Raw genomic sequence first — 13,446 nt, 5'->3', positions numbered from 1 at the left:
AGAGCCTGCTTTAAAGGTGGGAAGTGGGCTCCCCAACAACTGGAAGCTGCATTCTTAAAGGCTGAGATGGAAGGGGACCTGAGGTTCTGCTGGAGATCCTGTAGGGAATTTCATTGCAGTGACCAGATTGAAATTCTGGTTTCTGGCAGGAGGGGGATGCTTGTTTTTTGAAAGGGAGTGCCTCTTAAGGCTGCAGTAGGGGCAATTTCATCTTCTTCATATTCATCCTCACCCCACCTCCACAGGCCTTGCTCCAGAGCCTGCCTTGAGAGTGGCCTGTTTGGCCTATGGAAGTCTTTGATCTCCCTGCACAGTAGGAGGCTCCCAGGAGCACTTGGCTTGATCTTCTGGGGCTCCAGCGTTGGATGGGGAGAAGGTCCACTCGGCTACTTTCTGGGCCTCAGAAAGGAGGAAAAGCGGGATCGCCCCGTAGCCTCTGGGCTCCTACCAAGCCACGCGAAGACGGCGGACTTACTTCTCGTAGTCCAGACGGCAGTAAAGCTTCTGTTCCCGGTAGAAGCAACTGCTCTCCAGGGGTTCCCGACAGGAAGCGCAGCGCACGCAGCGCTCGTGCCACAGGCGGTCGTTCAGGCGCAGCAGGAACCGCTCCGAGATGATGCCGCGGCAGCCTTCGCACACCGAGCGCGGCCTGGCCGCTCTCCCTGCAACGACCCAGAAGGACGGTGACCCTCGCGGCAGCCATCGCCGCCCTTCCCGACCCCGCCCGTCCCGCTGCTCGAAGACTCTCCACCGGGGCGGGCCTGGAAGCTCTCTGAAATCCCACGTTAACCCTTTTGACAAGTCCTACACGTCCCCAATTCGTTTTATAGCTTTTGGGTTCTCTTGAAGGGCAGAATACCAGCATCAGGGAAATACCCAACGAAGGTGTTCTGTTCCCAATTATTCGGCCAGCCTTGGAGAAAAGGAAGACTTGCCGCCACTCTCCTTCCAGCTTTTCCCGAATAAGACACTAGCAACCAACATCAGCATCCAAGGGCAAGCAAATGTGGCCCTTCGCTTGAAGCTGCGACAGGCCCGCCTCACGCAAGTGGGCTTTCGCCGCGAGGCCGTTCCTTGCCAAGACATTCTTCGCGGGGGAGGGATTGTGAGCCCCCCTCCCCGGGATTTGGAACCCTACCGCCTCCTGTTCTGGTTTGCCTCGAGCACAGGAGGGATTCTGCATAGGTGGCGGCATTCATGCCATTATAACCCAGGAGCACCCTTTCCATGCCCGCCCCGCCACAGCAATGAATCCTTGGAAAGTAAGTCGCTGGCTTTGAACTGCGGGACGGAAGCGCACCCCATTCTCAGCCCTGTCGGCTTGGCTGTGACCTGGAGAACCAACACGAGGGAAGCCACGACTTCACTCCCAGCTCGCGTGCTCCGGCGGCGACGCCTTCAAGAAATACCTTCCCCCCAAGGATCTCATGCCTGCTCGCCTAGGAAGTGCCACTGAACGGCTTGCACCAGGGTCAGCCTGCAAAGATCCCGCTGCTGGCGTTTGAAATCAGCGGCAGCTTCACCGAGCTCAGCCAGTTGCCAGCCCAGGCTTCGCAACGGCACGGAAATCCTGGGACCCCATTATCTAGATCTGAAATTGTTGCTAGGCGGACTGTCTTCTTTGCCTGCCTCTAGTTAGCCGGAGAGTCCCCGGGGAAAGGACCCCTGGGGCATTTTCCGCGCCCTGGCCACCCACAAGCCCACTTTCAACTAATCTCCGAGTGTCTTTTTCTGGGACTTACAAGTCACTCTCGCCTTTCCTTCCTCTTGGTGTAACACAAGATATTGATTTGGTTCAATGCCTCTCCTGCGCTGGTCGTTTTCTCTAGAAATTGGGGACCATTCCTCTCTCCCTTTCAATTCTGAAATTTTGTTTTTGTTTTTATTCTTATTAAAGGGTCCGTTGTAAAACTCTGGCGTGGGTGCGATTTCTCTCCTGTTGGCGTCACAAAAGTAGCGCTCTGGTTGTTTTTTTAACTCTTTGGAATTCAGATGATGACAGATTAGATGCAATGGACAGAGGTGCTGTTCTTGGGGGGCGGGGCGGGGCGGCGTTAAAGAGATCCGCTGGCGCTTGAAGAGAGAAGGCAGGAGTCGGTACTGGCCAGAGCCAGGACTGATAGCAATTTGAAGCACAAACGGAAGAACGGATGATTTTCTATCTATCTTCCTCTATAAAGTATCTTTGTGTCCGCTGTGAAATAATTATTTATTCAAATTATTTATACCCTGCTTTTCTACTCAAAGGCTCAGAAATATTAATTTTGATTTCGCAAAACCGATTGCTTTCAGGTTAACAGCTAAAAGCGTTTTCCCCCGAACTATCATTATTTTTGCATTTCATTTTGGAGTGGAGAATGAAATCAAAATTTACAGCAGTAGAAAAGGAGGATTTTTTGTTAAAAAAAATCTGGGCCCGTTCTAACGCAATTTGTTGTTATTCACGTTAAAAACTTGCTAGAGAGGCGAACTATCATTACCCGCCTTGTAAATCGCCCTCAGAATTATGAGGAGTGAATCCGGTGTGCACCTTCAGAAGAGCCTTCGAAGGCGCACCCCCAGGAAAACAGTGGCCCCGACGCTCTGGGCAATTCGTTTTGAGATTGTCTCAGAACCTGCTCCTGAAACAAATCTGGAGAGGGGCCTTACTTACTTTTATAAGCTGCAGTAATAATGATGAAAATCTGTCCAATCCGACCCCTCTTATGCTTAATTTAAATGCTGCGGTTTGATTCCAGCTACTATAATTTTCTTCCATACATCATGCGTTAGTTTAATCGTTAATTAACGATATTAATTGGAACGATCTGTACGTGTAGGCACTTATACATGCACGGACACATTAAACATCTACTAATTATTGTACTGTATTTTCTTATCTGTCGGCTTGGATGAGCAAATACTGCTATTCAGTCAGATAAAGTCTGATTTCAGTCTCCGGTAAATCTTGAACTTTTCTTTTTACTCGGCTATAGGGAACCTCTGCCTGCCCGTTTCGAGCGCGCGCGAGACCCGATTTCTCTCCCTCTCTTTCTCACACACGCACACGCGCAGCACTTTTTCTTTTTCCTGGGGATGGTTGTTAAGACAGAACTCCACGATCCCGTCTAGCTGTCGGTTCCTCTGCCGGCGGCGTATGCGGAGAGGTGGCCCTGGCCTCAAGCGCTACAAAGGGGAAGGAGACCCGCAGCCGTCGGGGCCGGGCCGGCTCAGGGACTTGCCTCAAAGCCAGGCGGAGAAGCCGCGGCCAGAGCGCGGTCCGTCACTACTTACCCAGCAGCGGGACAGAGAAGGAGGCCGGCGGCGGGGGCTCCTGGAGAGTTTCCTCCATTTTCAGGCCGTCCAACCTGGTCGGAGGGTGGGCGGAGAAGAGCGCTCCGATTCCACTTACAGAGGAGAGAAAAGAAAAGGCCGGTAAGGCGAGGAATCCCCGAAGCGGCTTCCCCGCAAACCTCCCCACCGCTACCAGAGCAGCCCTGCTTGGGACCCCAAGGGACAGACCCCGGCCGGCTGCCGGCCTGCGCCCTTCTCGCCTCCCGCAGGTACCCGGGCTGGAGACTCCGGCGCTTACCTGCCAGCCGGAATGGCTCCGCGGCGCAGAGACCAAAACAAGTCCTGCCTTGGTCGGCGGCCCAGAAAGGGCTTAGCATCACGCCTTGCGCCGGGAGGGGCTGGGCTGCTAGCCCAAGCCCACCGCGAGGCCCGCGGGCTCGCTCGGGGGTGGCTAGAGCCACATCCTCGCGCCTGCCTAGCGCCGGGCCGGCCGCCGGCGGCTCTGGCCGTCTCTGCTGTCCTTCCTCCCTGCTGGGCGGGTCCCTCCGTCGAAGGAGAGGAGGCGCCTTCCGCGGGGACAAGCGAGAGGCATCCCTGCCCCAGCCCGCGCCTTGCACTGCCCAGGTAACCCTGGAGAAGGGCCGGAGCCAGCGGGGGCTTTTCCGCGGCACCGAGGAAGCGGGGTCAGATGTCAGGGCGGGAAGGGGTGGTCCTTGGCCCTCAAGCTCAGTAAACGGGAGGAGCAGCGCCTACCTCCGGCCGAGGGGAGGGGGTGGGGGGTGCGGGGTGCGGGTCGGGGGGTCGGCGCGCCCCGAGATCAGCCTCCCATCTTACAGAAGAGGGATCGAGCGCGACTTAGCGCGACTGCGATGACGTCGCTCCGCTGGACCTACCCGGTCTCAGGATTAAATCTTCGCGGTTCCTAGGACTTTTCCGACTACAGTACTTGGGTCGAGGTTTTCCTCTACCGCCTCTTGTGCCGCTCCCCGCCGTCCTTCCCGCTACCTGCTGCCTCGGGTCAGCCGGCCAGCCAGGCCTGGGGCAGGTTGGGAGCCATTCGCAGCAGGCATCTCGGGGGCGCGGCGAAAACGCGCAATTCTTTCCGCTCAGCTTCGCTGCAGGCAAACTCTCCTCGTCCGGCAGGTCTTCGGAAAGACATTCAGACTCAGGCAGAGGTTTTCAACCGGCTGCCTAGTTAACCTGAAGTTGACTCAACGCCAGGACGATTCCATGCACTGGGGGAGGGGGTGTTTTTTCGATGGTTTCAAAAATGTCATTCAGTAAATAAGGACCGAGGAGCCATATTGATCTCTACCCCTGTCTCCAAAGCCACACATCCAGCTCACGGCGCTGCGCGGAATAACTTAAGAAAAGTTCGGCCCCTGCCCCTGCCCTGCCCCTTCGCCTCTGAGCTAAAGCCTGGGGGCTCACGACGACCGGCGCGATTAGTATCCAAGGCCTGACTGAACTGCCAAATTCGAAGGATGAAACCTAGATTCCTTTTCATAAGTATCCCAGGGAAACTGTTTCCGAAGGGAACTCCTGGAACTACGGCTGCGTCCCGCAATACCGCCCGCTTGACTCGGGCTTCGCCTTGCAATTTGCAAAGCGAGCGTACTCTGACGCCTGTGGTGCCGCCGGCATTTCTTCAGGGACCGCCACACCAATGGGATGGAACCGCTACGCCCTTATTCCCCTTCTCCATCGTGAGCCCGAGACAAAGCTGCCTGGAGCTGCGGCGGACCTGTATCCAGGCACCCCAGCATAGGGCCGTGCTCCCTAGCAGAGCTGGACGTGGACCGCAGTGCCCGCCATCCTGGAGGAGGCGAGGTTGGGGAGGGCTGAGAAGCACTTAGCGGGCGGGACGTTCTGTTGGGAAACTCAGGACTGAAAATTTCAGGACACTGAAATCGCCCCGCCCGCTGTCCCAAATCTCGCCTCGGAACTTCGCGGCTTCGGTCCCGAGACGGGACGAGCAGGTGCGCTTTGTCTCGGACATCGCCCTGTCTGAGGCGCCGATTAGAAACGGAGTTTGGAGACGGATGGTTGACCGTCAGCGACTCCGGGGAGGATGCTCTCTTTCTTCCCAGCTCCTCCCGCGCCAATTCTGCTTGGCCTTTGGGGATAGGTTGCTCATTGTGGCAGAAGGGAAGGGCTGAACACCAAGCGTTAATAAGGACACCCCTTTGCCCTGGCTGCCTTGGGAGGGAGGGCAGCCGGGCAGCTTTGCTTCTCCATGGTACAGGGGACCGGGCTGGTGTGGCCCCAGGTGTCCCGAGGGGCTTCTTTTTCACAAGGTGATTGGCCTGGAAGAAATGGGAGACCATTGCACCCCCAAAAGAGCTTCCCCAAGCCTGAGCATGGCCAAATGGGCTGGGTCTGAGATACCTGGAGAGCGTGAAAGGTGAAAGGTCCCCTGTGCAAGCACCGAGTCGTGTCTGACCCTTTGGGGGGATGCCACTTGTGACGTTTTTTTGGCAGACTATAGCGGGGTGGTTTGCCATTGCCTTCCCCAGTTGTCACCTTCCCCAGCAAGCTGGGTGCTCATATAACCAACCCCGGAAGGACGGAAGGCTGAGTTGGCCTGAGCCAGCTGTACCACCTGGTTCCTCTTTGCAATTCTGCAGGAGCTTGTGAACTCTCCTGGCTGCCCATTTCACTAAATGGAGAGGTGCCTTTTCCCTTCCAAGTGGTTTAGGTGGGAGAGTGAAGCACAGGCTTCAGTCTCACCCAGGACCAGTAAGAAAACCATTGGCCTTTAAAAGACCTAAATTTGCCTGTCCAAAATACTCTTGATCTTAAATACGTATTTTTTAAAAGTCATTAAATGCAATCTCTGGGTTTTTGTTCCAAAATGTCATACCCCCATTCAGCCTTCCCTAATTGGGTCTTCTGCAGATGCCTGGGGACTACAATTCCCAGAAGCCCTGGCCAATATTACCAAAGGTGATTCAGGAGATCTCATCACAAACCACTGAAGGGGACTTGGCTGGGGAAGAAACATTATATTCTCATTATATTCATAGCATAGTAGTGGGAAGTGTTGCTTGTGAGAAAAAGGAGAAAAGAAATCTGAACTTGACTCTATTTTAAGCAGATGCTTGTGGATTAGAAAAACAAAATGAAACCCTTTAGCAGAAAAGAAGAGTTACTGGAATCCAGAACTTCTCTGATGTTCCATGCAATGGAGTTTAGGAGATAAATTTAAAAGTGAAGTCACTGTTAGCAGTGCTTTCAGTTCTGGTGAATTGTTGCTGGCTTATTTATTTATATTTCGAATTTTGTCACCACCCATCTCACTCAAAGAGCAACTCTGGGCGGTTTTCAATAAAATTAACATAAATACAGGTTAAAATACAATAAAAACAGTATTCTTAAATGCAAACCTAAGTATAAAATCCAAGATGGAGATGTTAAAAAGTACTTAATTTAAATTCATGTAATTCACAGGGGCCACTTCAGGGCGCTAACCACTCCCAGGGTTGATTACCCCTCCTCCCGCCCCAAGTGAACTGGCAGAGCCAGGTCTTCACACCTTTCCAGAAGGCCAGGAGAGAGGGGGCCTGCCTCACCTCTGGGGGAAGAGTGTTCCACAGGCCCTGGGCCCTGTCAATTGACAGTCTCTCATGGACGGGGTCTGTAATATGCCCTCTCTGCCTGAGCGGGTGTGACAGGTTGATGTAATAGGGGTGAGATGATCTCTCAGGTCCCTTAGGTCCCTTAGGTCCAATAAATGCTTGGATCAAGAATTGGAAAAAATAACCTGCCATTGTTTAAGGTCAAAATAGGCATTAGAACACTTTATGTTGACCAGCATATTATGAGTTACAGGTAGTCTTCATTTAGTGACCACAATTGGGACTAGCAACTCAGTTTTTAAGTGAAGCAGTTGCTAAGTAAAACATCACAATTTTACAATCTTTCTTCATATTTCCTTTGCTTTACAGACCTGAAAAGGTTGTAAATGCAAGGACTGGTCACAAAGTTACTTTTTCACCACCATTGTAACTGTGAACAGTCACTGTATGAGGCAGTCACTAAACGAGAACTACCTGCAATCTCCTTTGCCACCAGGTGATCCACTGGGATGGCCCAAACATTTCTTTGTGGCAGAGCTGGGGAGGGGCTGGGGGCCAAAAGGGGTCCTGAGTGAAGCCTGGAATGATAGGACTTGAACTCATCCAACTTTGTTCCTCTTCTTTTGCACACAAAACTGCTTCAGTTACCTGTGAGAAAACCCCATTAAACTAAGTAAGACTTAGTTTGGGGTTAGCATGTTATGTATTATGTGTTTCATGAACCTGGATTTAGGAATTAGCACATTACATGAATCCAGCCCAGGCAATCTTTTACCTCCTGTGGGTATCGTGGGCTCCTGTTGGCAGTGGCAGAGTCAGAGGAACACCTGGTCCATTGTATTTGAACTGGAGGAGGCAGCTGCTGTTTTCTGCATCTATCAGTCCTGCTCTCTTCAGAGTGTGGCCATTCATTTGTCTGCTTAACTTTGGGGTGTGCAACTTGCAGCTCCAGGGCCATGGGCATTTCCCGGAGGCCCTTTTTTGCAGCCTTCAGCATCTCCTCTGAAAACTGACAGCACAGTGTCCCTCCATTTTTGGTGGGAAACTCATGAAAACTGAAGTAAAAGCCCTAAAATAGGTGTATTACAGTTTTTAGGGGGAAACCCCCCTCAAATTCCCCTCAAACTGCAGCCAGTCAGATACATTATGTGACTCCTATCCACTCTGCAAACTCTGGTGTTAAATGCCATCTTGGCTCATCCCTGGCTTTGATTGATTGATTGATCTATTTATCAAACCTGTAAGCCGCCTGACTCCCAAAGACTCTAGACAGCTCACAACAATCAAAACAAGGAAATTACAATAAAAACAATTAAAAGGAATAAAAATAAAATACAACAAGAATGACAAACCAGATGGAAACAAAGCAAGGAGTCTCACTTTCCCTCCACAAAGGCCTGGCTGAAGAGGCAGGTCTTCATGGCCCTTCTAAACAACAGCAGGGTGGGGGCCACTTGGATCTCGGGAGGAACCTCAGTTGAGAGGCAGGCACTGCTACAGAGAAGGTGCATTTCTGGGGTCCTGATAGATGACTTTGTTTAACTGAAGGAACCCAGAGCACACCAACTGTAATGGTGTGTGGGAATGACCTTGGGAGACACGAAGAAGAGCTGCAGACTAGACAATGGTCAGATAAGAGGCAGCTTAGCCTGCAGAAGGAATGTGGGTGTAGCAAACATCTCAGGAGGGACCCTCCCTAGTTTCTTGGACTGTAAAGGGGAGAGACGTACTTTCAGACTTGCATGATTCCATTGAAGTAACCTTACAATAAAGTTAGAGCTAGTACTTCTGGGTGTGCTTCTTCTCCGGGCTACCTTGCGAGGCTGACACCAACCCTGCAAGATCAAATTGGCCAGGCAGATACAAGGCTTGAGCAGTTTACACCGTGGAGGCACCCCTCCCTCCTGCCCTCAACTCTAGAAGACACTCCAGGCCAGCTCTCTAGTGAAGATTCTGCTTAAGCCACATCATTTTCACAGTAAGTGAGAGCGATGCTGAAAACGTGGTGCTCTTTCCTTAGACCTACAGACTTAGAGAGGTGGGGTAAGAGCAACTACTCTGAAGAAGGACCCAGCTTCAATAGCTCAACAGGCACTTACTTTGCACAGCAAGAGGCTCAGGTTCTGGTGACAGGGCTAAGAAGGACCTTTGCCTAGGGAGCCTCAGCCAGCCATCTCACCTCATGAATGGCAGGAGAAGGCAGCTTCAGTTGCTGGGGCAATTTTTAAAGCAACTCCCTGTAGGCAGTCTTCCCCCAGCATAGTTGGTCACCATGGTGTAATGATTTCTGTGCTGGACTGGGTTTGGAGGAAACACAGGTTCAAGTCCCCATCTGAACAGGGAACTCAGTAAGTAACTTTGGGTCCAACCCGACCTCACAGGGTTGCTGTAGGGAAAAAATGAGGGGTGCCTGCCCCACGTTTGCCATCTTAAGCTTCTTAGAGGAAAGATGGGACATAAAATGAAATAAGCAGGAAAGAGTGGGTGATTCTGCCTCTTCTGGTTCTGATCTCTAGAGTTCTTCCACCTCCCAAGTAGTTGCACATGAGACTAGTCTCACGCAAAGAGCTGCTCACTTTGCTGGCCTGTACAAATCCCCATCTTGCTCACTTCCTCTTTAGAAGTCAGAAAGGCCTCTCATTGAAATGTTAGAGTGCTACCCACTTTGGCAGAAAACAATACTGGCATAAAAGTCTGCTGCCCCTACTGCCAATCCCTGCTTCTACAGCCACTGCTCTACAATGCTACCCAAAGATGGTGTATCCATGTGCAGGCAGGTTAAAGAAAGGGATCGATGGATTCCTGTGGTATTCATAGAATCATAGAAACATAGGGCTGGAAGGGACCTTGGAGGTCTTCTAGTCCAACCCCCTGCCTAAGCCCAAGGCAGGAATCCTCATACCATCTTGGACAAATGGCTGTCCAATCTTTTCTTGAAAACCTTCAGCGATGGAGCACACGCAACACTGGGAGGCAAGCTGTTCCACTGCTTAATAGTTCTCACCGTCAGGAAATTCCTCCTTATTTTCAGATTGGATCTCCCTCTGATGAGCTTCCACCCATTGCTTCTTGTCCTACCCTCAGGTGCTATGGAGAATAAATTGACGCCCTCTTCCCTGTGGCAGCCCTTCAAGTATTAGAAGACTGCTATCCTGTCTCCTCTCAGTCTTCTCTTCATTAAGCTAAACATACCTAGTTCCTTTAGCCGTTCTCCATAGGATTTAGCCTCCAGACCCCTTATCACCTTTGTTGCTCTTCTCTGCACTCTTTCTAGGGCCTCAGCATCTTTTCGGTATTGTGGCGACCAGAGCTGGATGCAGTGTTCCAAGTGTGGCCTCACCCATGCGGCATAAAGCAGTACTATCACTTCCCATGACCTTGATACTATCCCTCTGTTGATGCAGCCCAGGACTGCATTCTTTCATTTTCCTCTCAGAAAGTCACCAGCTGTCAGGAAACATTTTCCAATCGCTTTTCTTAAGGAAGGAGAGGGGTAGATCTCAGAGAGGAAGTGACTTTTGAAAGGAAGCTACATCAGTTGGCCATTTGTCAAAAGCTGTTTCTGGGTTTGCCCATTTTATGCAGGTGTGTTCAAAACAAGTGCAGCTAACAGCTGCGCATGGTGTATGTGGGGCAGGGTGGGTGGCTGTATAGTAATGCTCCTGCTTCACTGTGTGGGTCCACCAGCACTGGTAAGCCTCAGCTTCTTCCTGCTTTACCTATCCCAGGGACCAGCTAATCTGTGGGATCAGAGTCTTCAGAATGAAAAGGGCAGGCTTTTCCTTTTACCTATCATCAAGATTAGAGAGGTGGCAGGTAAAAGAGAAGTGTCTGGGGCTGACTGATACTGGGGGGCAGGTGAGCTATGCAGTGAAGCAGAAAGACTCCTGCTTCAGCATGAAGTCAGTCTAGTGCCAGTCAGATGTCAGTCTGGCTCCTTTTGAAGACTAATTTAGAGCTCTTTTGTAACACACTAAACCCACATTCAATAGGAGCTAAATAACAGCTGACTGGTGGTGGGGTGGTGGTGGGGTTGTATGTTGTGAAGTGGAAGATTCTCTCTTATGTCATGGTGAAGCCTTTCCCCCCTTTCCCAATGCCAGTCAGTTGTTAGTTGGACTGATCCCTCTTCAAAAATCAGGTATCCAAGTTAGTGATCAGCTTGGAGACTTGGTAGATTCTGGGGGAGAGGCTGGTTGGAAACAGACAGATTTTCCCACTGTCCAAACCAGAATGGCCTCAGAAGACAGTGCTCTAATAAGAGCTGGACTGAACCCACCAACAACCTATCAACACCAACACATGGAGAGTGAAATGCTGTATCAGGTTGTATCCATGGTGAAACTGCCATGGCTTGTTACCTGTTTAAGGCAGAAAATACAACTTCAGTATAACAACAGCTAAGAATTATCTTCAAGCTGCCTCAGGTATATGTTGGGGACAAGATGAAGAAAAAAAGAGGACATATTGAATGGTTAGGTGAAAGGGTGACAAGTGACAAGGGGAATGTGATGAGAACTAATTGGAAATCTAGATGTGGAAATGACCGATCCTCTGATAGGAGAAAAAGCTGTATTAAACATGAATCATTGGCTGTATGATTCCTTGACACAGACCCCCATGGAAGGGTCTACCTCTTAAGTTACGATGTAGCCTGTGGCATTGAGGGAAATTCTACAAAGTTCAAGTGGCAAGAGATGGTGTATGCACATGGGCCAATAGCCTTGATTTAGATGCAAAAAAAAAAAAAACCACACTGATTCCTGGAAATTTCCTGAGAGATTTCTGATTTGAGGCAAATCTTCTCAATAAGAGTTGGAAAGAACTACAGAACTGGCAAATGTCGAAACCAAAAGCAATTCATGTCAAATCAGCTCATATCTCTGTGCTTGGATCCCAGGTTAAAGACCTTATTGATTTTCCTGAGAAGATTTACATCAAATCAGAAATCTCTCTCATATATGTGAGTGTGTGTATAAAATCTCATATAAAGAAGTGATGCATATTCTTCAAAAAATTGAGAAATTCTGTAGGATACTTGATATGCATACCAATTTCTTCTGTGATAATTCCATTCATATTACCATATTTTGCTTATGTATCTTACAATAATTCTTAACCATGGCTATTAAATTGCTGTTAAACAATTGTCAGGTATTCTGATTACATGATTTGCTATTTTTCATTGTGATTGTTGCCTAGTATAGGTCCATTTCGTATATGGTGCAAACATTCTTTCTGTGTTACTCTCCTATTTCTGATTAATTTGTATACTTTGATTCATACCCAAGGATGGCTATTTTTAAAACAATTGTTTATTTCTTCCCACTTAAGTAATGGAGTGGAAATTGTAATCAGGGTGCCATTAACAAAATGTTTTGAATTTTTAGAGCATCCTATTCCTAAACATTTCCCAGAGAGCTTAATGAGCACAGTTACATCAATAGAAACCAATTTTAATAGCACACAAAATATTGCATCTATTTTTTTATATTCAGGCGACTGTATAATAAGAGTATCTGTAGCCTGAAGAGCAGTCTCTGCCTTTTTATAGCCAATTAATCAATCATGTATCAGATACATTTCAGGCAAATTGTTTTTAAAAAATATGTAGGGAAGAAAATTCTGATTTAAATTATCTACTCTCCCAACATTCTTTAGCTCAGGAGGAGATATAGTATTCCTGTTGAGAACTTTTTGAGAATTCCAGAGCTTGTAAGATATTTCTTTACTAGTTCGTTGCAGAGAAAGTGAAAAAATTGAAGCAAACATTCTGCATTGCCATGCATGCAGCAATGCCTGGAATCAGATTCCCAAGCAGCCACATTAACTTTAAAAATGATGTGGCTTCTTTAACAATTCAGAAAGGCATGTGCATCTTGTCTAGCCTAAAACTGGCTGGGCTTTCACAGCAACTTCATGACAATTTTGTAGAAAATAAATAAAAACAAATAGCTATGGTTCTGCACCCAAAAAACTTTGGAACAGCAGAAATAATAGTCTTACATGAACAGAAGTAAGTCATTTATGCCATGGAGATGAATCAAATTTAGTAAATGCAGTAAAATAATCATGAATATGTTGAAAACCAGAAGGAACTCTACAAACCATTAAGGAAAGTTTTCCAAAAAAAGTAAGATAACTGTAAAATTATCAGTGAAAAAGATGAAATCAGATATTCTGCTGGTTGGTTGAACAAAAGATCTCCCACAAAGAACAAGGGGGAAAACACCCAAATTTATTGGGAAAGTCTAAATCAAACTCAGAGTAGTATTAATGTAGAAGAAAAATGAACAAATTTGTAGCTTCACAAAAACTTTGAAGGTAATTAAACTTTGAAGGCCTGATGCATATGTTTTATGATCTTCAGAGAGCACAGAGGTGGTGTCACACCAAGGTTATGCTTCTGCATATGCGGACATACGAGTTGGGAGTGGCCTAAGAGCATTCTGGGGCACAGAAGTTCAGTTACGTAGACATTCCTACTCATGGTCAGTAAGATAGGCATGACACACTTTCGTTCTGTGCATGTAAAGAAAGCTTTGGCTGGACAAGATGCACGCTTCCCATATCTAGAGTAATCTCCTGAAATGTA

The 13,446-nt window shown here is 48.8% G+C and overlaps 1 protein-coding gene across 1 annotated transcript in view; it reads right to left on the bottom strand.

Annotated features, from left to right (window-relative positions):
- LMX1A (LIM homeobox transcription factor 1 alpha) overlaps nucleotides 1-4,343 on the bottom strand; it is a 65,038-nt gene extending 60,695 nt beyond the window's left edge. The window contains exons 1-4 of the mRNA XM_063299894.1: nucleotides 4,279-4,343; nucleotides 3,502-3,903; nucleotides 3,270-3,386; nucleotides 476-658 (exon numbers count right to left, since the gene is read on the bottom strand). Of these exons, the coding sequence (XP_063155964.1) occupies nucleotides 476-658; nucleotides 3,270-3,386; nucleotides 3,502-3,903; nucleotides 4,279-4,343 (767 nt within the window). The remainder of the gene's footprint in view (nucleotides 1-475; nucleotides 659-3,269; nucleotides 3,387-3,501; nucleotides 3,904-4,278) is intronic.
- Nucleotides 4,344-13,446: the final 9,103 nt, after the last annotated feature.

The sequence above is a fragment of the Candoia aspera genome, chromosome 3, assembly GCF_035149785.1.
Source record: "Candoia aspera isolate rCanAsp1 chromosome 3, rCanAsp1.hap2, whole genome shotgun sequence".
Classification (NCBI taxonomy): Eukaryota; Metazoa; Chordata; class Lepidosauria; order Squamata; family Boidae; genus Candoia; species Candoia aspera.
Note: the sequence above shows the minus strand (reverse complement) of the source record. Positions and strands in the feature narration are given on the sequence as shown.